Raw genomic sequence first — 25,216 nt, 5'->3', positions numbered from 1 at the left:
TGCAATTTCAGGATCTTCTTTGCTCCTGTGCTCACAGTGAGAATTCACAATAAGAAATAGGGCAGGCTACAGTGATAATCACAGAAGTGGGAATAATTGTCTATATTTCCAGAGCTGTAGACTTATGGGAAATCTGTCAAGCAGCAGAAGGTAGTCCAAAATCAGATGCAGAAAAACAAAGAATCCTTTAGGCAAGTGGAGAACCAAAATGAGAGAAACAAGAAATAAGTGAACAGTGGCTCCTCAGCCTATTTCAGATTTAACTGTCTTAGAACCACTTAGCAATACTTTATAAATCAATTCATCGTTCTGTATGATTACTTTCTGAAATAGATAGGTGGACAGTAGATTAGAATATGTTGAAAGGCTACCAGAGCTGGAGAGAAAGTTAAAAAAGCAGCACGCCTGGTTTTGAGAGTTTAGCCATTGCTGTGGACAGAATGGCTGTAATGTAGACTTGGGCCAAACAGAAGGGAATGTTAGGAAAACCTTTAGTGTTAGCAGGTAGGATAAACAGCAGGAAGCTGTTGTACCTGCCTTTTTGTTCTGATGAGCAACCCTTACTGTGCACCAGTTAGTGCAGTACTATGCAGAGATGTAGCAGACTTAAAGCAGATCACATTTTGTCTCCTTTGAAACTATATGCTCTTTTTTTTTTGGCATTAGATAAGTAATAGCAGTGTTTGCTGGAATTAAATGTTGTTGTTTTCATGAATATTTGAGGGGTTCCATTGTATTTTCCATTTCCAAAGCTAGGCAGCCCGGAGTTTTGGCAGCAGTCCTCTGGTTACTTTTAATGCAATAATTAAATACCTCGGTGCTCAGCAGCAGATTTGATAGAAGGGGATATGTGCCCATATCCCAAACAACATGGGCTCTTTGCTCAAGCCTACCTCTCTCAGCTGTGTTAAATGGGGAGGGCTCCAATGTGACCTGTGCATCAGGGAAGTTGCTGCTGGCTGACCTGGCACTGGAAACCCCTTCTACCACCAGTGCAGGGTTTACTGAAGAGCGTCTCTTCAAATCCTTAGGCTGCAAACCCCTAAAATGCTCGGCAGTGAGTTTTATCTAGCTCTGAGGAGAACTTTTTTTGTTAGAGTGAGAATATTTAGCAAAAAAACATCCCTCAGAGACCATACTACCTTTGCATTTTGGACCCGCACAAATTCAGACAGATTTCATTCTCTCCTCAATGTAAGGTCTAAAGTCTACAAGTCTCTTAAAGCACTGTATTACTCCAAGAAACCTTTACTGTAAGAGGCATCTGGGCAACAGGCTTAAACAGGAATTCTATCTGCTATGAGGGAGGTTTCTTACTGGTGTAAAAACACCTTGCTTCTGGGCTGTCTTAACCCAGCGACACTAGGGCATGGTGCCTGAACGTGTGCCATTCTCCACGTGTGAAAATCTGGTGAGGTCAGACTTACTCCCTGTGCCAAAAAAGCAGCACATCATACGCAACTGGGCTCCTTGCGCACACCATGCAGAGCTGCTCTGTGCATAAGCAGCAAGCCAAATGAATTGCATTATTTTTGTGCACCTAGAATAAGTTCACAGCATGTATACTGCAAGTCCAGAGCATCTGGAATTACGCCCAGCGCCCATCCATGGAATCTGTCCCCCCACTTATCCAAGGGCAAATCTGCTTTGAGGACAGGCTTACATCAATGTCGATTTGTTCCAGCTTTTTGTTGTTTTTATTCACTTCTCATTGTTTCATAGCCCTTCTCACCAATTGTCTTTGTCATCATCCGTCCCCTTTCTGCCTGCTCCATGGCATGACAGGGAAATGCCATGCATGTATCACTTCCCGAGGCACAGCAGAAACCTCTGGAATTCTGTACAGTTTTATAGTGCTTTGAGCTCACCAACAAGGTTTTTTTACCCAAAGAGCTGGACTTTTTCTTCCAGAAAGTCCAGCTGTGATATGTATCCAGTTCAGCCAAATGAGCTTCCTGACAAAGTGCATTCCACAGCTAGTGTTTGCTCACCCGGGGAAACCACCCTTTGCTATGCACATGGAAGGGTTTTAATCCTGGCAGAGTGAGGCGATGACCTTAATAAATGGCCTGATTTTTTACAGAGCAAAAAGCACTGGAAAGTGAAAACTGAATTAGAAAACACCCATTCCTCCCTCCCAGGAAATCCTTTCTTTCTATGGGAATAGTCAAGCCTTGTAAAGTAAAGTTCTCGATATTTAGGTTAATTAATAGCTAATTGCTTTGCACAACAGTGACAGCTTGGCTGGATCCCAGACCAGGAGAGTTGCTAGTTAAGTTCGGGTTGAGAACTGTTAACCCAGAGTGAAACCCAAGTGTTTTAATGCAATACTGGTGCAAGGGAAAATCGGTGCTCACACTGCTGAACGGGTTGCCACGTTTTCTTTCCCCATGTGGAATCAGCATGATGTGTGTTACTGTTAGATTCATAAACCTGTAAAATAATTAGCATACACTTTCTACTTTTGAATAATCCTTAATAGCAAGTATTATTCCCCTGAATGACCTCTAAAGAGGAGCCTTGCAGGTAGTCCAAAGAAAGCAGTCCCAAACCCCTGTATTTGGAAGCACTGTCCTCAGCAAATTAAGACACAGAGGCCTTTGGAATGGTGATCTTTCCAAATATCTGCTGGTTTTATGGAGGCTAACAATGTAACTGAGAAGCAGCGTCTGCATGTTAGGTTGAGTGCAGACATTTTCCATGCTAAAATAATTCCAGCTGCTTCATTTGCTTCCTTTTCCTGTCCATTCCTTTCCGATTGATGTATTTCATACTGACAGTTTTTACAGATATTGGCACTGGTAAAACAGAATTCCTGACCAAAATCCAGACAGGAATTTATTGTAAAATAGCATCTGTCTTTCCTAGTCAGCTGCTGCTTATTTAGGGTAACAGGGAAGGTGGCTTTAAATTTTTATTTTTATAGAATCATAGAATGGTTTGGGTTGGAAGGGACCTTCATTATTACCCAGTTCCAACCCCCCCTCGATCAGGTTGCTCAAAGCCCCAACCAGCATGGCCGTGAACACTCCCAGGGATGGGGCAGCCACAATTTCCCTGGACAACCTATGCCAGTGTCTCAGATACACAAAGTTAGTTTAGAGAGGTTTTGCATTTTAGAATAAGTAAAAATGGAAATCCAGATTAGCTGTCACATATAGACCAATTAGTGGAAACAGGAGAAGAGGAGTGGATGCGGGGACTGAATGAAGCTCAGTGAACCAGTCCATTTTTACAGGGAGCAGTGATGTCTGCACAGAACCCCCAGATTAACTTGTCTTGGCTCCTTAGTGTAACAGGAATTATGCTGCAGGGCAGTGAAGAAAAAGGTCTTCTGGATCAGAACCTGGTGATGTTTCTTATCCCAAGGGCAGCTCTTGTTTCAGCAAAACTTTGACATTTCCTCGAGACTGGTAATAGAAGCTGCAATGGCCTTGGAGACTTCTTTCATAGCTGCATAAATATACTTCCTCCTGTCCTCTACTTACAACCTGCAGTTTACATTAACAGTGGGATCGTTACATTTTTCGCCTTCAGTTATGCAGACAGTCTCAAAATAGAAGCAATCCTTCATTTCTTTGGCCAGTCAGTCTAGTGGGAATATTTTATTTTACATATAATGGCCATAGTAATATAATGGTCCCACTGTACATACATACACTTACAGCTTATATCATAAAGAAATCCTGTCATATCTTTAAGAACAAATGATCATCATAGCTGTAGCCTTTTTAACGATGGCAAAAATCATTAAAGAAGGAAAATATGCAATTTGTATAAGCCGATATTTTAACATACATGAAGAAAACCGCAAATCTCCGGCAGTATCAGAGCTCTGCAAATTGGTGGGATACTAGTGCCTTACAAATGCTGTAACAATTCCAGTGCACAGTAGCTGTGCAGGACCTATTCACACTTATCACAGTTTATTAGAAGTACAACAGTGTGTCATCATGCTGAATCCTGAGTACAGGAGAAGAGAGAAATCCTTCTAAGGCTGTATTTGTGCAACATGCTTGACCTTGTCTCCCATATGGATTTGCATAGAGGATCCCAAGCATATGGAGTTCATTGCAGGCTCAGGTTTGCAAAATGTCAGGACCGATACTCCTTTCTTTAACTCTGGAAGTCGCTCTCCCCTCAGTTGTCCTTGGGGAATGAAGCTAAATCTTTAGTCTGGATTTGGGAGCGATATTTGAGTGAGAAGTTTTTCCTGACTGTGATGCAAAGTAAGTGCCTCAGAAGCCTTGCATTCATTATATTATAGTGCTGCCTATCATCAAATAAGCAATGCCCACTTCTCTTGCAAATGGGCTTCTTTATAGTGCTCATATCCTTCCAGTCAGACTATAAAGAAGTACACTATGTACCATTATTTCCTCTGTTGACAGTTGAGAAAATAATATCATAGCATAAAAGTTTAGTTTGAATTGTTTGTTGGCCTAAAACCCATTTAAAAAAAAAAGAAACATCCAGCTGTTAGAAAAAATGTGTTGTTTGGGGTGGGTGAATTTTCATTCTGGGAACTGTTTTCTTGTCTGCAGCTTGTGTGCAGGAATGGAGTAATGTTTTTGCTTTTCCTTGCATACGAATGTAGAACAAACTGAGCAATTAAGCATCAGCTAACAGGCCATTCATTTAGTTTTGTAGTGATCGCAGCAGCAGAGCAGCGTGACTGAAAATAAACCTGCACTTCACAAAATCAATGTCTACTGGACAAACAATAGCAATGTCCTTTCCTAAAGCATCCTTGAAAATTACTCATACATAGTTTCTTGCTAAGATTTATCTCTGCCGGGAAACTTCAGTAGTTGGTTACTGCTTTAAATAGTAATTGGTTTTGGTGACTGTCAGTTGACACTCAACTTCACTTAGTGTTTTGTTGCACAGAAGGTGCAGAGAGGAACACAATGGGCTGTGTTACTTTTTAGTGGCCTTAAGATAATAATTGATATTAGATGGTCTGAAGATTTACAGTTCTGGCACCCACCAGCTGTCCTGTTGCTTCCCTGAAGAAGCTGCAGTTCACTAAGAGGGAGTCTCCCTCACACAGTAGTCCCTGCAGAAATGCCTTGAGAAACTTCACCTGAGTGCTCCCTTGGCAGCTGATACTATTTGAGAGGATCATTTAAAAATGCCCAGTGAGGCAATGATTAAGCTCCCTGAGAGGAGAATGTGAAACTGAGGATCCTAGCTGAGGAACAGGATTGGAGAGGTGGCCTTGCTCCCTGTAGCATTCCTATGTAGCTTTAGGTTTATGTCACGTAAAATCCTGTTTTAAAATATATTTAGGGCTTAAAGATGCAGGTGAGTGCCTTGGGTTAGACTCTAAAGCCTCTAAAAATGGCAGTTAAATAGCTCCACATCTTTGAGGACCTGTAACTCAGTTCTCTGCTTGCACAGTAGATGTTATTGTGGTACTGCCATGGAGATGGCTACATCAGAGCCTGCAATGCGCCTGGCTGCCTTGGTGACAGTATCACTACACAGCCCTGCAGGCAATAAGTAATTTCTCTGCCTTATTTTCCTCTGTGCTAAATAAAGTTCAGCCTGTACTAGTGTGCTGTGATGCACTGATAACAGTGGTTTTCAGCAGCTGAGGTACAGGCTGTGAGATTCCTGACTCTTTTCAGTCACCACGATGAGTAAGAGTAGGGAAGAAATTATGTGTGTCCTTGTTTATTTTCCCTACTGTGGAGCATTAATTGGTGAGTGAATGCAAAATTTGCCTGCCTGGTCTTACAGGACTCACATAGGAGTTAATTGCCACAAAGAATATTCCATTTTATAGCAGTATAAGGGATGACAAAGGCCATGTTGGGGTGAAACAGTTTGAAATGCTGTCAGGTCCTAAGGATGCTGCTCCAGTAATACTGTTTCTTCATTTGCAATTGGGAGTAGGCAAAATAAAGTGTGATGTAATGGCCTGACTTTGCATTTGCATCTTGCAAGCCAATGTTTATCAACTCAGCGGTTTAGGATTACAGGATTATTAGCAGAGGAAAATATTGTTGCTTGTAATTGTGACATGGTTTTATAAACCTCCTTCTTTTACAGATTCGGTTAAACAGTAGAGGACTTATCTATTCTGTTGGTCTCCTGCTGGCGTCTGTTTTTGTCACAGTATGTATATAGTCTTTTCTTCTTCATTTCCAAAAGAGTGGGTTTTATAGACATTTTCTTCACCTGTTCCTTTCTCACCTCCAGCTGTAATAGCATTTGCAAAGTCTTGCTGTTAGCAGACAGGAACAGTTACTCCTATTGTAAACTTCCCAAAACCTTAATCTGGCACTTTGCAGAAGTTATTGCTGTCAGAAGATGACTCTCCTATTTGTATATTTTTCATGGGAGGAGCCCAGGGGATCTGTGAGTGATCATTAGTTATTTTTTACACTAGGGTTGGAGCAGATCCCTTAGTGTATGATGAGATCCATTCTTCTGTTGGACCGTTAGACAAAACGCTGTACAGTTTGCTTTGACCCTGTGTAGGAACCTTCTGAAATACAAAAGAGATCAGAATGAATAGTGCCTGCACACCATAGAATCATAAGAATGGGTTTGGGTTGGAAGGGACCTTAAAAGATCATCCAGTTCCAATGCCCCTGGGCAGGGACACCTTCCACTGCATCATGTTGTTTAAAGCCTCATTCAACCTGGCCTTGAGCACCTCCAAGGATGGGGCAGCCACCACTTCTCCAAGCAGCCTGTGCCAGTGCCTCAGCACACTCACAGGAAAAGATTTCATCTAATCTAAATCTCCCCTCTTTCAGCTTAAAACCTTTTCCCTCATCCTGTCCCTGCACTCCCTGATAAACAGCCCCTTCCCAGCTTTCCTGTAGGCTCCTTTAAGTACTGCAAGGCTGCTATAAGGTCAGTGTTTCCATGGAAATCAATGCCTAGCATTCCCTGACATGTCCAAGTCCAGCGTAGCAGACTAGAAATGACAGAGACTATTCTGATTGAATTAAGTGGGATTGTTCTTGCTAAAATGAAATGCACTGCAGAAAGTTAAGGCTTCTGGGCCAGGACTCAAGGTGATGTAAGTCAGTGTGGCCTCAATGACTAAGAGGGGCTACTCTGATTTACTTCAGCTGTGGGTTTCAGCTCACTTGTTGTAGTGCTTGGATTGGGATTGCTTCCAGGTGACTATGATCAGAAAGGGGAGAGTCATCTTTATTCAAAATGTTCCTGCTGTGGTGGCTTACTCTGTGTTTATTGTAGGTTTTTGGCGTCCACATGAACAAATGGAAACTGGATAAGAAGCTAGGGTGTGTGTGCCTTTCCCTTTACGGCATCTTCCTGTGTTTCTCCATCATGACAGAATTCAATGTTTTCACTTTTGTGAACTTGCCAATGTGCAGAGATCACTAATGCAGGTGGCAGACTGTCAGGAGGAACTTCCTTCTTACCTGTGCAATACAAACCACGGCTGGCATCTCCTGAATGCGGTGCACCTCCAAGTCGTGACGTATATCCTGTTCACTGTTCATAGGACCTGTGGCCCCCATCTAGGTCTGCCCTCTCCCTGACCCCCCCACAACCTGGAAAAATCCTGCATCGATGTGAAGATTTTTTTTTTCAACCTTCATGTGATTTCCTAGCTCAGTTTTTGAACAGTGTGACTGGGACTCTAGATGAACTGGCTGCTAACTGGCGTCAAGCCAGGCAAAACTGGTCTGCTACAATTCCTTCTTTTTTTTTTTTTTTAAGTTATTTGATGGAAGACTAATCTAATTTATGACTTAAGACTATTGCTAGAATGCAGAAGAGGGTACATCATACAGGGGCTGATTTTCAAGGAGAAAAAAATGGCAAATTTTTGGGTTTTTTGGGGTTTTTTTTGTTTTTTAGTTTTGGGTTTTTTGGTCCTTTTTTGGTTTTTTTCTGTTGTTTGTTTTTTATCAACATCCTCTCTTGCAGCTTCTCCTTCTGAGCACTGGCTCTCCTGTAATGATCCAAAGGTCACAGGGCAGTGTAATATGGGAATACAATCCAAGGTACTTGGCATATGATTGAATTTACTGCATATTAAAAGAAGACTGTCAAGGCAACAGACAATGACTTTTTACCGTAAATAATGAATCTTGTACAGGTGTGATGAGGAATGCAAGGTCAACGTGGATTCAAAGGGTAAACACTGCTACTGTTTTACTACTAATGTTGGAGTTTTATTACTAGGTTGTTTATGGTATTTCCAAGCAATAGTTTGATCACCAGCCCAGGAGGGCTACCGAGGAGGTGGTCTAATGGTCTGCACACGGAAAGGAAAGTCAGAACTTTCTCTGCTTCATCAGATCTCTTGTTTCGGGGGGATTCAATAGTTCATGTCTTCTTCGTTCTGAGAAGGATATAAGTACGTGTCGGAACTTTTCTAAATGAGTTACAGACACTGGTTTCTTTAAAAGGAAAGAGGCATATTTTGCACAGACATAGTTACTCAAGTCATAATTTGCCACTCTTTAAAGAATACACTGGACCTGGCCAGATATTTGTCTTCTTAAGCAGTTGAACTTATCTGATGACAGATCATGTGAATTCATCACCCCTCCTTTGGGAGGGAGGAAGACACAGAGAGAGATGGCACTTTTTAAAATGTGGAATATCTTCAATGCAGACTCACTCACAGATCTTAAGTTATTGTGAAAGTTTAGCTATTCATTGTTCCAATATCCCTGCTAGATTTTGTATAATTCTGTATTAATATGCAGGCAGATTCCACTTCATGAGAAAAACACCATCACAGCTTCATTTGTATGTATTGATACTGTGGATTCTTGCCAGTGCTGGATCTTGTATTTACTTTAAGCACTGATCACTTCTGGTTCATTTGGTATGTTTTTTCCTCTTTCTTGTATATGTTCTACTATGAAATGTATTAAGATACTACCAGCTAAGGTGAATGTTTTTGTCTATGGTACAAACAGTGGCAAATATTGGTAGTAAAGGCACAGCAAGCCCAGCGTAAAAGAAAGGAAAGAAAAATGACAAAACACCAAACGCTAAACTACAGCAGGAAAAAAAAAAAACGCCTTTCTAACTAATATAATGAAAGGAAAAAAAAAAGCCCCATTCATAGACAGAAAGCCAATTTTTATTTCATTTGGAAATTATTTTTTTAGTTTAATTTTCTTTTGAGTGAAATGTTGTAAATTGGAATATTTTATACCCTGTGGTTTCCATTCAGCTCAGCACCTGAATATCTTTGTTACACAAAATGTGTGGAGGCACTGGCAGCCGTTGCATTGTGCAAGTTGAGGAAATCCAGTGGAAAAAGCCATGTACTGCTGGCCTCTGTGAACAAAGTGTGCTTGTGGATCCCTGGCAAGAAGAAGGAAGGGTCCAGGAACAGGCAGTAGAGTCAATGACAATGCCTGTGTCATCATTTTTCATTCTGGAAAACAATTCCATTGCTACTTGTTGAGCTATGCAGCCTGTTGTTTGAGCAGCCTTCTCGTACCTGTGCCCGCTGGAAGTCCCCTTGTGTTAGGAAGCCCATTGTACCTTCCTGTTGTTTATTTTGTTGCAGTTATTTACTTTTCTGTTGTTGTTAATGAGATTAATAATAATAATAACCACTACAATGCCTAAAATACTTCCTTAAGTCAACCAACATGAATAATGTTGGCAACGATGTGGCACATATTGCTAAAATCTACCCCACAAACACATACCTATACTCTTGTAGCAAGATGCAGTAGCTCCAAAGCAGAGTGTTTCCTTGCTGACAGAAGGGAGAGATCTGGGGAAGGAAGAAAAAAAAAAAAATAAAGAGAAATTTCACATCAGGGCCTATTATTACTTCTATTTTGAATACTTATACTGCTGCTCCAATGGAGCCAGTTGGATCTATTTCTACGAAATAGCCATTACCTATCCCATGGCACAAAAAACTGCATGAGTATTTTTTAGGAACTTTTCCTATCAGTGTGCATTAAATACTGTAGTGTATTGTAGCTTTGCATTGTGTGTAAAACCTGAAATACCTTGTTTTCACACTTGTGTGGTGTGCAAGAATGTTCTGCAAGTTGTTTGTTCTAAGCAGAAGCAAAAGGTATGTTGAACTGCCATTACATGTGCCATATATAAATTGATAAGCACTTCCTATAATGACCGTGCTTATGATTTGCAACTAAATCAGCCAGGGCAGACCTGGCTTGGAACAGGATAGACCAGCTGAATGTGTGCTTTCTTGGTTTTGCCTCCAAAAGAGAGAGCCTCTCACGTTTGTTAGTATAATCAAAGCCTGTGGAAAAGTCCCCACAGCAAAACACTTGAGCAATTTTTAACGTCCTTCGTGTACAAAGCCTCCAAAACTCACATAGACAGTTATATTCAAATGCAGCACATATTAATAGTTTTACTTCATGGAGACAAGCAGAGGACTGAGTCTGAGGGGTTCCCTCTCCTCTTGACCTTAGATTCTGGAAGCTGCCAGCTGGGTATGGGGGCGCAGCCAGCGCCCAGCTTTGGTTTCCTGGTGGAAAGCTGTGCACTGCCATTGCTGCCCAAACCGCAGAGAATTGCTGGGATGCAGGGTCAAGGGTAGATACCCCCTGGGCTGGCAGAGCCCTTGGAGATGTGGGTGGATGGGGCCAGGGTGGTGGGGTTGGTTGGGGAGATGGCTGGCTAGGGGAAGGAGCGAGCTGAGGCACAATGGGGCTGGGGAGTGGCCCAGGCTTTGGGGGGCTGGGAGAAACTAGGGGTGCAGCCAGGTTTGGTTTGGCTTTATTAATGTGACTGTGATTCATTTGCAGTTTTATTGTTCTCAAAGCAAGGGTCACCTTCACGCCTGAGGCTGCTCTGGTCTCTGGACCAGTCCACTGTTTTTGTTTCCATTCCTAGCAGTTTCAGACGATTCTTAATGAGTATTTCAAGGAGAGGTTAAAAAGCCTTTTCCTCAGTGGAAAGCACTTCACTGCAGCTCTGGCTTTGACCTGATTTAAGTATGTGATCCCTTGCTAGTTTCAACTCTGCTCCACATGTGGATGGCCTGCCTTTGACAGCAGTTCAAAGGCAGGATCATAGGATATGATAGGACATGAGGAGGTCCTTAAGACATGCTGGAAAAGTAGATTCTGTCCCTACCAAAGGTGATTTTTATACTTGCTTTTTCTTTTTTCCTTCTTTCTTCTTCTGTTTCTTCTTTTTCCTTGCCCCCCCCCTTTTTTTTTTTGATGTACTGCACTTTTTGATAGATTGTTCCTGCAATAGGAATGCCAGGCTGAAGTGTGTGCATGGGAGGAGACTGTCACTGGTATTAATTTGTTTGGGTTTTTTTCCTGTGATGTTACTTGCCTGCTTTGTTTTCAGCTTTCTGTCCTCAGCTGTGTCATTGAACTAATTTGATGAGCATGCTTTGGATTTGTGATATTAGTGCTTGTCAAAACGAATGCTTGTTTTTAACATTCAGATAGATGCATGACTGGCTTTTTCCTTGATGAAACAAGTCAGGCAGAACAGCAATTTAGTTTTAGAAAAGCAACGTTTAATGTAGGTGGAGCAACCTGAGGGTAGCATTTAATATCCTGCTGTCAGAACAGGAATTTTTATATGCCTTTTTTGAATAACCATATTAATACTTGTGAGATAAAATATAGATTGAATACTGTTGGATAACTTTATAGAAAATGATAACTTTCTGCTGATTGACAGATGTTTCTTATAGCAAGATTTTTTGGAAGCCCTAATCCTTTCAAATAAAGCTTATGGAGATGCAATAGCATAAGGTTTATCTATTTCAAAGTTATACCACTGGAGCTTTAAATTTGCTTGAATATGTACTTTAAAAATCAATCATAGTGGACCATGCTTAGCTGGATTTAGATCTGTCCTGTATTCATGAAGTTTCACGTGATCAGTAGCCACTGTACATTGTCTAAAATAGACTTAAATCCAAGTAAGAATGTCCATATTAGGTTTGTACAATTTTAACTTAATCAATTTAAAGCCATGCTTTTAAGGAAAGTGGTAGAAGGAAAGAGATAGAATTTGGAATATTTGGAAGACCTCAGCCACTTCACATTCGAGGAACTGCAGAGTTCAATTGAGTGTTGCACTTTGTTTTTTAAAGATGAGTGAACTTTTTATTTTCTTATCTGATTAGATCAATGCATAACTATCAGTACAACTAGGCACCTTTAAGGGAATTTACATGGATATTCTCTAGCACTTAGTGGCCTCAAATCTGAAATGTATTTCATAAATGCATTTGCTTTCACCCAGACTGCTCTGAGTTGTTCAGCTGAATCTCCAGACTCAATCTCAGGTGTGGACAAATCCATGCCTTTTGGAAAAGTTTTCCTTATTCACAGGAAAGCAATGATGGAAGAAATGGCCATTTGTTTTATTGTGCACCAGGAGATATAATTTGGCTGTGAAATCTATTGTTCACTGCCCTGAAACAGCCTGATACCTAGGCCAAGTTATCCAAGTTTGAGCAGAAGCATCTAATTTCAGGAAAGCTTTTTAAAAAGCACAATTTGTTTAAAGCAATGGGTTTTTTAATGTATTTCTATAGTTAAAATGACTTTATCATGTTATATTTTACATATTTTTTAATTTTACTTTTTGTAATAGCCTTGCAGAAAAAGTTTTAAACCTTTCACACCAAAAGAACCTGACAGAAATCTTATCAATATAATCTTCATCTGCCAGGTAGGATTTGAATGGTGCTAAAAGTCCACATGATAATTTTACAGCAAGAATTTAATATAACCTTTTTATTACCAGTTGAGGGAAAACATTGCATGCCTGAAAAATGACCAGGGCAGTTGTAGCTGATTACAGATCCAATCAGAGTTTTTGCCTCTGAGGTTTTCTACCAGCATGCCTGGCAAGAAATGCCAGGAGTTTGAATTCCCAGAAAGGTAATCCCTGATGCTATACATGTTGCCTATCTCATGCTGTAATGAAAGGAGGGAGGCTGCTGGCACACACCACCTCTCAGTATGCTTGGAATAATACTTGCTCCTCTTTCACAGTAGAAACACAGATTTTCCTTAAGACCGAGTCTTACCGTAATTCTGGTCAGTGTTGTCTCCTGGCTGGTAGGTGCTGGAGCAGTTGAGGAAACAAGCACTCCGTTCACTTCATGGACGTAGAGACAGATATCTGGTTGTAGGAGTTAACTACACTAATGTTTTGTGTAGAGAGGCCTGTAATTTAAGCAAGTTTTAGTAATTATAGTTCTATGTAGCTCTGCCATTAGGAATGAAAAATAAGGACCCATGCTGTGAGATCTACATACAACTGGTGGGATCATTTCAGTCCCCTGGGTAGCAAACCACCACATCTCTGAAGGAGACCTGTTGTAATAATTCCCATAAAAAAGTGGTGCCACCAGCGTACAGGTACATGGCTACCGTACAATCACTGCCATTGAGTGAGGGTTGGAGTTTCAAAGCTTTGAAAGGGAAATAGCCACAGCACAGCCAGAGCACTTTGTGTCTTCTGGGACATGTCTTCATTCTGGGCAGCCTCTAGTTCCTGTAACTGGCATGGTTCTTGACAAAGCTGGACTTCGGACAGCTCTCCTCCCAGCTCGTGTAGCTATTCCCACTGGCTGGCAGTTCGTTGTAGGAAAGGCTGTTGGAGTAGTCCCACACCACACTGCCCTTAGCCAGTGCTGCTCAGATGGATCATATTTAGCCTGGCTCTCGCAGGGTCTCTGGGCTATCCAAAGCGCTGCTCCTGACAGAGAGCACACTGCCTGACATCCCTGGGTTATACTCATCCCAGTGCAAAGGGGCAGTTGTGCCTCTTCCCTGGCCTGATTCAAGTCCTGGCAGGCTCATAAGCTGCACGTCCAGAAAGTACCAGAGCCCTTGCTTAACCTGAAGCACACACTTTGCCATGCAGAGGTCCACGTATCAGAAGCTAAGCGTGTCCTCAACTGTTTTTCTTAGACGTGTTTTAGTGAATGCAGCGCTTTGGCATCAGCAGGGTTTATTTAAGTGCCCAACTAAAGCAGTACATGCAGTCGAAGACTGGGGTCCCTCCTAGGGTGCAACTGCAGCAAAATGTTGCCGTTTTTGGGAGGGGAACAGGGAGAATACTGTGTAAGAGGTGAGCAAATTACTTTGATAAGAACCAATAACGAACATGCCCTTGCTTAAAATAAGGGAAGTGACTTTTAGAAGATTTCATAAAAGTTTTATAAACTGCTCAGTGGGAGTCAGCTACTGAAGTTTTTACTACTGATGCTATTTAGGAAAGTAGATGTTCCCTCATGGATTTTGCCTTGAGGTGGTCTATCACTTTGCTGTATGCCTCTCTAGAACGCAATAGCCTGTGTTAGCGGCTCTCCTGTGCAAACAAGACCTTATGCAGAGCTTTCTGGAGTTAAAAGCAAGAGTTTTTAAATGAGATGGAAGGGCTTTGGATCAAGCCCAAGCCCAGGACAGCTGCCGATGGGACTGCCTGCAGGCAGATGCCCAGCTGGTCTGTTAACGCCTGCCTGTGGCAAAGTGCCCCTCTTGACTAACTTTCTCAGTAGCTCCTGCTAGAGCAAAAAGGAGAACTCAAGCAGTTTTTTTGCCTGCCATGCACTAGTTAGTTCATTTGGAATTCTCTCACATTTCTGAAGTGTGCACAGGGCTTGGGTGGGGTCTTTTGAATTTGAGGATTCAGTTTGCTTTTGGAGGTCATGGCAAAGGAATTTTGCATTGCAAACTTTGGGCTAAGATACCACAGCAGTAGTTCTCTCCCATGTGTCCCAGCTTCATGCAACTCCATCTGTAGGTGTAAAGACAGTGAAGTATGAAGGGTCACATCCAGGACCCTGTGCTGACTACTTTCCAGCCACCACTTGATATTAAGTTGAAAGTCATGTTACAAAAACATGGTTTTACATCTTGACTCTGAGTCCTGGTGCAGCTTGTGTGTAAATAAGACTATTTACTCTTGGCAGGATTGTGGTAATGAAAGACAGTTTGCAGGACCTGCTCCTGTATTAGCATCCATGACATCATGAGGACAGCCTTTGTTGAGAAAGGATTGGTTTTCTGTAGGATGGCTGATTAAAATGCCACAATGAGGCTACAAAACCCAAATGCAGTCCCTAACAGAAAGCAAACCTCCTTCCTGGCTGTTACAGCCTTAGAATTATGTCTTATCATGTTGTTAGCAAATGCTAAAGTAATGAGAACTAAGCTGCTCAGTAAGGGAAGAAGGGAATAAGGCTGGGGAAAGGCAAGGGAGAAGATAAAACCTGAAATACTGTAGTTTGTGATCACTGGAATGAAGAGGGCTTGAGTTTTCCTCATGCTATCTACAATTAAATGGTGCACCTTCCCATCCCACAATCAAGGGTGCAAGTGTGTGGACAGAGGTGCTCTGGCTTCATCTGTGCCAAATGAGGAGCTGGTGGCCCTTGTCCACCCTCTGCGGCAAACACCTTTATGTCTTTGCTGAAGCTCACCATCTGTCTGGCAGAGCTGCTGATATGACTGCTGACCAATGTCAGAACAATGGGAGTTTGTTTAAGCACCTCAGTTACTTCTAGGAGCACGGCACTTTGGAGAGGACACATCTTTCTGGGATCTAAGGTGCTGTGTTTAAGAGGACTTCTGATAGAGATGAGGTATGCAGATGGTGTATAAATTTTAGGGCATGCCATGAGATCTTTTTCAAAAGCAGATGTCCCTGTACACCCAGCAGCCACCTGCTTGGTTCCTTAAGATTTTATCTTGCTCCTTGCAACTGCATCTGTAGGCGTAAAGACGGTGAGGTATAAAGGGTCGCACCTGGAACCTTCTGCTGCTGCTGACTACCGTTGTGCCAGCACTTGAAATAAACATGAAAGTCATATTTCAAAAACATGCTTTTACATCCTGACTTGGAGTCCTGGTGCAGCTTGTGTGTAAATAGGATTCAAGGTTTTGCTTACACATTCTATCTCATAAGCTCAATCCCTCTGGCTTTGAAGGCAGAACCACATCCTCCTTAACACAATTCATGCACTGGGCTAGCAAAAATAGGATTTAGGTTTTGATGCAGTAAATTCGTGGGAGAAAATGCAAGATCTTTGCTTGGCACGCCGGTCTCAAACAGACGGACTCCAAAACAGTGTCAGCCTGTTATCTGCCCTTGAAATGCCCCAAACCACTGAAATAACCAGTCATTATACAGTACATGGGAAGACATTTCGTAGGATGTCTTCTCAAAGACACTTTCTGAAGCCAGACTATACTATTCTATACTAGTTTTATTGAGGGACTCAGCTATAAGTTCATATAATTCATTGGCAGATTTGGGGCATTATTGCTTTAAAATATGTGAACATATATTCGTATTTGAGCAGCTTATCTGTAAACATTACCTACTGTGTCCACCATTGTTAAAATCGGTAAGAGCAGAAATGTATAAATAGCACTCTAATTTGTGAAAGTACTGTTACGAGGTACTGTTTGCAATAATTAAAATTAACATTTCATAAGATACCAAAAGGGAGGTTTATTCCTTAGTAATTTTCTTTTGGAAAGGAAGTAATCTCCTTTTGCCTAGTTTTCCCCATCTCCCTTTAACAGTAAAAGACTCTGGTTAAACATGAAGATCTCTCTTCAGAACAGATGCCATGTGCTAACAAATGCTTGGAGGAAGCTCATAGTTATTGTCCCAGCTTTTTGACAGGGTGATTACTGTTTACAGCAGGCGAGGATCTCTACCTTGAAATCCTGCAGTAAAAAAGCTCCTGCTACTCACAAATGCGATACTTCCCTCTTCCCACTGTGTTGTTTTGATCTCAGGTAGGTCAGTAGGTCTCCATTGTAGAAGACTATATCACATCATCGCTATTGGTATGAATTGCAGGAGGGCTTCTTGTTGGGAAAAATCAGAGCAACAAAGGAGTCATTTTACAGACATCAGGGTTGGGGGGGGTGGCGGAAATGGATGCTTGTATTTCATCAGGTCTTAAAGACTTGGGGATTTTTCAGATTAGAAAAGAAAAAAAATTGGGAGATAAAGGCTGATTGCATAAAGTGCTGTATCTGTCTTTCATAAAGGTTTGTATAACAGTCAAGATTTGCATAAAGTGAGCTTCCACGTTCTGTCAAGCACAGAGCTCAGCCGAGTTGCTCGTCCTAGATTCTCAGAAACTATCCTTTTCCTTCAGTAATTCTCCCTGGTGAGTCAAAACCTCTCAGTGTAACATACATTGCTGTATCTCCAAATAGTGTAATTGCACAATGCTTAGGTCAAATGAGCAAGCACAGAACTTGAACTTCAAGTTCATGAAAGAAGCCAAAGCAAGATATTTGTAAAATAACTTTGTTCTTAAGGTTTGGTTGGGGTTTTTTAATGGATGACAGGAGCAAAGGACACAAAGTATGATTCTGTAATTATTCAGGACTCACAGACAGCAAGTGCAAATGAGGGTAAAATGGCCTTACAAAACACTGGTTATTGTGTCATTAGGTTACTGGCAAGTTCTACAAGGGTTGCATTTATGCTTCAATTCTATTTGATCTTTATAGCTCTCACCCTCCTGATGAAAAGTATTTCTTCCTAGTGAGAAATACTGCATCCGTTTATCAGGGAGAGGTGCAGAGAGATGCCAGAAACAAGGTCTCTGACTCAGTTCTTATCCTAGCTTCACAAGTATGTGTTTTATCTGTTACATCAATGGTTGTGTAAACACGCTCATAGCAATCTGCATACCTGTGAGATGAGCTGGTATGCAGTGAACTTTGCCATGCATTGAAGATTCAGGGACAAATTTTACTTAATGTTGCCTTGAGGAACAGTTTGATTGGCTTCACTGTCCTTGTAAAGCTGAGAATCATTACTAGGCCCTTAATGCAGACAGTATTTGTAAAAGATGAGTAAAGGAATGATAAATTACATTCATCCTTACATCAAATGTTTGCTTTCAAGGATGAAGCCAAACTAGGAAGTTTGGATGTTTGTTTGGATTTGGGGTGGAGTTGCTGTCTGTTGAAGTCCTTTGCAATCTGAAATACCTCGGTAAAGTTTGGCAATGGCTCAGGAGTTCCTGTTGGTAATGCATCCATCAGAGCTTCAGCCAATGTGCAGGAGGGCAGGACTGGTGCTTCTCTCCAGTGCGTGGTTCATCCGGTCACAGTCATGGGTGCGTGGTGAGGAGCCCTGCAAGGCAAAGTTCACTTCTGCCTACAACAAACATGGCAATGGGAATTCATACACTGGTAAATCAGGATTTCAAGAGAACACAAAGGTGAGCAGACAGACCTGTTAATCCTCAGGTACATTGCACAAGTTTCAGGGGCCCCTGCCCTCACCAACACCTCCTCCTCCCCTGGTTCATCTAGCATTTTTTTGGACCAGGCTTCCATTAGCTCAGGACTTTTGATAGCTCCCATTTATGCACTAAAAATCATGGCTGAATTCTCAGAAGCCTCTGCTCGCCACTAAAGGGCGAGTGCCATTGGGTGCAGTCTCTCTGGAGAAACTTCCCTTTGTTTTCCTTGCACAGGCTTTGACTGCCACTGCCCCTGTGGTTGAGGTAAGTTTGCAGATTGTGGAGTCGTTAAGGTTTGAGGAGACCTCCAAGATCATAAAGTCCAACCATCTTACAGGTACAGATACATCTCTGTAAGAGAGCAAGTCAGCTGGGGTAAGGACAGGTGGTTTCTTTGCACATGGGGTCACTTTTAGCCCCTTTTAGCCTTTTTCAGAGCCAAGCCCAAACTGTCAGATTTACTCATCGCTGTTCCTGACCTAATGAACCCCCTGAGAGTCAGCCTAGGTCTGCACCCTGTAGTCATCTTTGCATCACCAAGGCACACAGGGAGATCCCTAGTGCCAGCAGCTGGGGGAGGTGGTGGGGTGTGGTTAAATTCTCTCATGGCCCAGCAGATGGCTATTCAAGGTCTGATAATTTTGTGGATCTATTAGAGGAAACTTGGGTTTGTACAATTATTAGAGTCTTAGACCACTGAATGCAATCCCTACAATGGCTTGTTCTAAACCAGACTGAGAAGAAACCATACACATTTTTAGAAGCATGGAAGCATAGAATCATTTAGGTTGGAAAAGACCTTTAAAAGTCCAATGGCAAACCCAACACTGTTTCTTTGAATTGTGTGCATGATGAGTTTTCTGCTCTATGGTGCAGTTATGGCATCAAAGCTGCAGGAAGCACAGCAATAAAAGTGACTGATATGAGCACCTTTTGTTTGGTTTGGGATCAAACAACACTGTCTGGGTTCCTTATCACTGAGTGGGAAGGTTCTGCAATGCTTCTAACCATAAGGAAGAAAATGTAGGTGGAACTGAGTGCAAATGCAAACATAATAATGTTCATTTACAGCCAGCCAGAAAACAAAATAATCAGTGGTTTCTAGTAACATGATTCTACTCAAAATAGCTTTTTATTAAGTCAGCTTAGAAGTGTGAAAATGGCGGAGCCACAGACAAAACATTTGTTACCTTATGAAATGAGTTACAATGGTTTTGTCATACTTGTACAAGTATTATAAGGTCAGTCTTTCTGTATGTTTGTTTTACAACTTGTTGTAGAATAGTCTCCTATGCATAGCTGTTCCACTTGCCTGTGTAAGTTACAAATTTAACAGAAATGAAAGCATGCATTTTTCTCTGTTTGCTGGTAACCTATGAAATTAGAAACTTGTATTTCTGTGTTTTTAATGTGTTATACTATAAACAAAATTCACAGCACTATTGTCTATGGAATATCAAAGAAGTTTTATTAGAATGAATTACTTTAAATGTTTTGTCATTTGATTTAATAATGTGTCAGACATCTACACTAAGACAATATAATGTTTATCAATAAAAATATCCTCTCTTTGTACTAACTCAACACTTCAGGGTGTGCTTGGGCATAGGAGCAAAGTGCCCCTATGGGTCACAATCCCAATGATTTACTCTTTTTTGGCATAATTCTGAGAGTACTGTGTACCACTCATTTGACCTGAGCACTGAATTAGGGAGTGAAGGAAGAAGAAAAAAGACTTTTTACATCCACCACTTAATGTGCACTTGCTGTAAAGGTGTGTGCACCACAGCAGTTCATGTGGAAGTCGGCTAGCTTGTGAGATCTATACGTGTCAGAGTCAATTTAGAAACAAACACTGAGGGAATTTTAACTGCTATTTTATAATGAGTCAAGTTCTGCTCTGTTACAACCATATAGATCTGAAATTACTGCACTGAAGTTGGTTATTCTCTTCTGGGCACAGGGTAGTGGGAGTTAATTGTCACTCTCCCAGCTGGAAGGATCCTGTGTCTATTGACATGAGAGCCATGGTTATGAGATCCAGTCCTCCTTCTGAAGTTATTCCTGGAGTAGTATTTTCAGCAATGCTTGAAATGATAATGAGGAGGAGGTACTATTGTAACAGTTCTAATACAGCTAGTCTCCATTACAGAAAGCTGCAGAAAACCTGTGGGAAGGGCTTGTTAGAATACTTCTAGATATATATACTTGTGCTGCTTTTATGCTCTGCTCTAGCTGAGCAGAGACAGCAGTTTCCCTACTAAATCGGAGCCTGCCGTGGTGACAGGACTCTCTTTGCTCTCTGCCTCACCACATGGGAAGGTCAGGGCATTTTGTCTGCCCTCCCCTCCCATTGTACTTTCTCTGAAAGAAGAGCTTGAAATCCATGAATGAAAAGGCATGTAGTTTTGACTGGCTACCTCACCTAAAATACTTTATATCTTCATACCAGCCACTGCCAAAATGATACCTTGCTTCTGAAGTACACACCATGCCTACAAGAAGCAGTGGTATGGCTTAGGCAGAAGAGATTATTTATTTACACATCCACAGCTATTTCCAGGTGCAGAAGAGTCATGCGGCACAGAAAAGGCACACATGCTGATCCCATATCTCTGTCCCCATGGACAAAGTACAGACATGAGGTGCAGCCTTTGATGTTCATGCAGAAAATGTCTTTCATCAGTACAAGCCCAGTGGTTGTCTTGAAAATATTTTCCATTGGTTTGATTGTTTGCTCTCCAACTCTGTGTGCTGGCAACCCAAAAGGTATGTTGGAATCCATACAGATGCTGCATCTCTGTAGAGACTTCCCTATGACTAGTTTTCTGGTTCAAAGATAATCTTGCTTTTCGTCACAGTTTGGAGCTGTTCCAGAGCACTGTTGGACTCTGAAGATACTCTCGCTCCCTACTTCGTGCCAAGGTGATATGCCAAATGTGCAGTTTTTTTGATTCAGCTTTGTGATTACTTCATTCTAGAAGAATTTTGTGTAACTTACAGCCTTGAAAGTTAGAAAGTGCTTTTCAGAGGTCGGGCGGAGTAATTGAATTTCTAGCCACTCTCATTAAAGTTAGAAAAATCAGTGTGTGAAAGCAAGCCGTCATTACTTGTGCTGGAGGAGTTATTGAAAAGTGTGTCTTTCATATTCATGTGTTCGCCTTTTCTTTTTTAGAAGCTGTTGCTGTATTGCCTTCGCAGTTATTCTTCAGCCATCACAAACCCTGCCTAAGCAAAGGTGTGCGTTTTTAGTGCAGAACAACAAATGAAGCAGAAGTACAAAGCGTGGTGAAAAGGAAACTAACCCTCCTCTCCTACCTGGCCATCTTTATTCATCATAAAGATGCAAACCTAGAGCACAAATCCTATTTATTTTCCCTTTGGAGATCACTTCTAGCTTGCTTTACAGAGGCTGAACTTGTATCTTTGCCATCCCAAAAGCTACTTGCTTTGAAATAACTGCTACAAGAGATGAGAGATCTTCTATCTGTAAGTTGCAGATACTAATCTCCCTCCAAGCTCTGCCCAATTGATTTTGACCAGTTTATTACATCTTTTGCCACTTGAACAAAAGTATATCTGCCTGTATTCTCAGCATAATGTCCTCTGATTGATAACTCGAAAGACTTCAGTCATCCCAAAGTCATGTTTGCAAGAGGACTGATTAACAAATCTCTGCTGCTGAGGAAAATGTCTTTTCTTCTTTGTTTTAATCTTTGGAATAACATCTTAAAAAAAAAAATCTTAAAAAAACCAACGACCCTACGTTATATTTTGTGGCTGATCCTTCCCTTTATACCACACAACGAATCATACTCTATATACATACCCTAATCTGTACAGGAGCATCAGACTAATTTTCCTTACAAAATGTCATTCTCAAAGCCAAGGAAAATCCAACACTGTGCTCTAAGCCCGCTTTTATCTGCCAGTCTTACTGCCCACATCAGTGCTGTGGACCACAGCATATGAGGAACCAGGACTTTTGTCTCATGCCTGAGGAATTCAAGCACTTGTCTTCCTTTCTGCTATTTGAGTGAATGAGAGAGAGCTTGGATACGAGCCTCCACCCAAATGGTTTTTAGCCTCTTGGTGCTGCAGCCTCACAGAGACATAAACAACACAAAAGAGCATGTGCTTGCAGAGCAGGACATACCCCTGCATCCCAAAAGAAGCACAGTGCCCATTCGATTGTGAAGACCTGAGAACAGAGCCGCCTTCTAAAAGAAGGGATAGAGTTACATCCCAGAAACATTGAGGCATTTCCATACAACTCTGTCACAGCCCTGGGTGTTCAGCTGCAGGCATCTCCCCAGCTCAGTGGGCTGGCTAGTAAGACTTCATAGACGAGGTTTCTCCCCATGCTTGTGTGGGGTGCCTAGACATGTTAACCACACCCTGGAGAATGAGTGCTTAATGGTTAGGGCTTTCATTGCCAAAATCCTTTTATTAGGCAGCCTTCAGGTTGTTGGAGGGCTGCACAGCTCCTCGAAACTGCAAGTTTCAGTGCCACCTTGGCACTGGGAGGTGGATGCACGTGGGTACTCCCAGTACATCTTGCTTTCTAGAAAGCTCCTGTAAGCAGAGGCAACATACAGCTGTGCCTCTGAAAAGAAAGTATGCAGATACAGGACTTGGGACAAACTGCAGGTATGCTGATTTTGTGTGTATTTTTCCTCCCTGCTGCAATGGTAATCAGTCCTCTTAGCAGAGCTGAGCATCTGCCCACTTCCTCTCCAGCTGCTTTAAGTGGGCTGCAGCGAGCATTCAGAGAAGGAGGCTCATCTTCAGCCTCTGACTGATGGGAACAAATAGCACTCTGTAATTGGGGTGAGCCTTCTTCCTGGTGCCAAGCAAATTGCCAGAGAAGAGCAGCGCAGAATAAACAAAAACAATTAAATACCACAGCCTAGAGAGAGCAGGTGCAATGAAACCACTTCAAACCAGAGCAGTTGCTTACTGCAACTGCTCACACAAGACGATTTTACAAGTAAGCCTTTAAAGAATGAATGGGGGGTAAAAAGAAAGTGGTATAATTAATGTATCAGCTGCAGTGGAAATGTCTCCAACAAGTAACATTAAAAAGAGAACTCTTTTTAATATCTTTGTGTGTGTGAACTTAGAGCAACACTTGTCCTGCTTAAAATTCTTTTGTGCTGACTGCAGTGAGAGCTTGGATTTTAGAAGTATGTTTTCTAATGTTGCAGAGCAATGCCATCTAGGGCATATAGACTTACACATTCCAACAGAAATGATACCCATCCTTAGCGACAGAGCTTGCTGGATCGAATACTAATAACTAGTTCATCACATATGCATTAGGCCTGCTGGGATTTGCTCATTTTCAATATCTGTTCCCAGTTTTCCAGGGCATGCTCTGTGTCAGATATTAATGGATAGTTTTGTCTCAACTGGAAAATAATGAGTTTCTGTATATACCTTATTTCCTCCATAATCCACTTGATAGGGTTTTTTTTTTGTGCAGCACAGCAGGGGTTGTTGATAGTCTCTCTAATGTTCAGCTATTCCACTCCACTGTGGCTGTGATTAGAGCAGTGATACACTTAGACAGTAGATTAAAATATTAAACCTCACAGGTCAGATCTGGACATCCTCATTCCAAAAGCTACTTATCTGTTACTGAGATGCCCCATTCAAACCAAGCTGCCTTGTAGAGTATGGGTCTGTCATGAAAATGTCTCAAGAACCTGGCCTGGTTGCAGCTCTGCCCTCACTCCTGGTTGCCACAGCTCTCTCCAGGCTTAAGACGAAGCACCACATATAAGTAGGGAGAAATCTACTGTGTTCAGTAGAGGTCTATGGCTATAACTACTTATGAAACTGGACTCAGGTATTACATTTTAGGTAATTATCATAGAATCATAGAATGGGTTGGGTTGGGTTGGGTTGGAAGGGCCGTTCAAACCCATCCAGTTCCAACCCTCCTGCCATGGGCAGGGACACCTTCCACTGGACCAGGCTGCTCAAAGCTTCATCCAACCTGGCCCTGAATACCTCCAGGGATAAGAGATACAGGGATGGGATATTATCTTGTCCTCTTGCTTCCTGCCATTTGACTTCATAATACTCGGCCCTTCTAAGTGATGGTAACAATATTTAGTGGCACTTTAGATCAATATTGTTTATCTCTGTAATGGGTTTTCTTGTCTACATACAGAAAGTTGTTCTCCACTGGAGAAAAGCAAGGGTTTTAACTCTCAAATCAATCTCAGGAGATCTTTCAAACTCCGAGACTGCACACCAGCTTCTGGACCGGCCAGCTTCTGCCCACTTCTGTGGGAGTTATGCTCAGAGCTAATTGTCCTCAGGTTATTTGCCATGTATGACTGAGCTATTTTTACTAGCAGCTCCAAACTGAAGGAAAAATACTTGACTATATAACTTGAAAGCACATTGGGAAATGTTAATACTTCACTAATAAAAACAAAAGCTTTTAACATGGCCATAGGCATTTTTTCCCCTCCCTTGGATAATGGCAGTCTTGTTGCTGTCCCAGCACAGGGTGGGCCTGATTATCCTCCAGGTTCATAGTGGTCTGGTTTGGCTGCCAGGATTTAATAAAGCAAGTATCTGCTGCTGCCTTAGAATGGCATTGCCTGTGGGCACAAAAACGCATGTACAGGCGGCTGTAGTGAAGCAGTGGAAGTCTTGGGGAGCAGTGGGCAGATGTTATCAATATTAATTAAGAAGCAGAAATTACATTAGTAATTACATTTTTGCTGGGTCTAGTTAAACAGTGCCCTGTTAAAACATCATGCTGAAGTGACAATTTGTTGACCACAGTGTGGTGTATGTCACTCAGCATTGTAACTGGAGATTTGAAGCACAGTTAACTTTATTTAGCAAACAATTTTATGGCCAGGCTACAAACACTGTCTTTTTTTTTTCGCTTTTTTTCTTCCTCAGTAGTGTTGTAGAGATGAAAGGATGACTCACAAACATTATTTTCCTGGAAGTTAAAGACAGTTGCAAGGCAAG

At 41.8% G+C, this 25,216-nt stretch overlaps 1 protein-coding gene across 1 annotated transcript in view; it reads left to right on the top strand.

Annotated features, from left to right (window-relative positions):
- The window catches only part of SLC24A3 (solute carrier family 24 member 3), a 190,853-nt gene extending 180,255 nt beyond the window's left edge, over positions 1–10,598 (top strand). The window contains exons 16-17 of the mRNA XM_054061725.1: positions 6,058–6,123; positions 7,222–10,598. Coding sequence (XP_053917700.1) covers positions 6,058–6,123; positions 7,222–7,371 — 216 coding nt within the window. The 3' untranslated portion in view covers positions 7,372–10,598. The remainder of the gene's footprint in view (positions 1–6,057; positions 6,124–7,221) is intronic.
- The last annotated feature ends 14,618 nt before the right edge of the window (positions 10,599–25,216 follow it).

The sequence above is a fragment of the Cuculus canorus genome, chromosome 3 (assembly GCF_017976375.1).
Source record: "Cuculus canorus isolate bCucCan1 chromosome 3, bCucCan1.pri, whole genome shotgun sequence".
NCBI lineage: Eukaryota > Metazoa > Chordata > Aves > Cuculiformes > Cuculidae > Cuculus > Cuculus canorus.
Note: the sequence above shows the minus strand (reverse complement) of the source record. Positions and strands in the feature narration are given on the sequence as shown.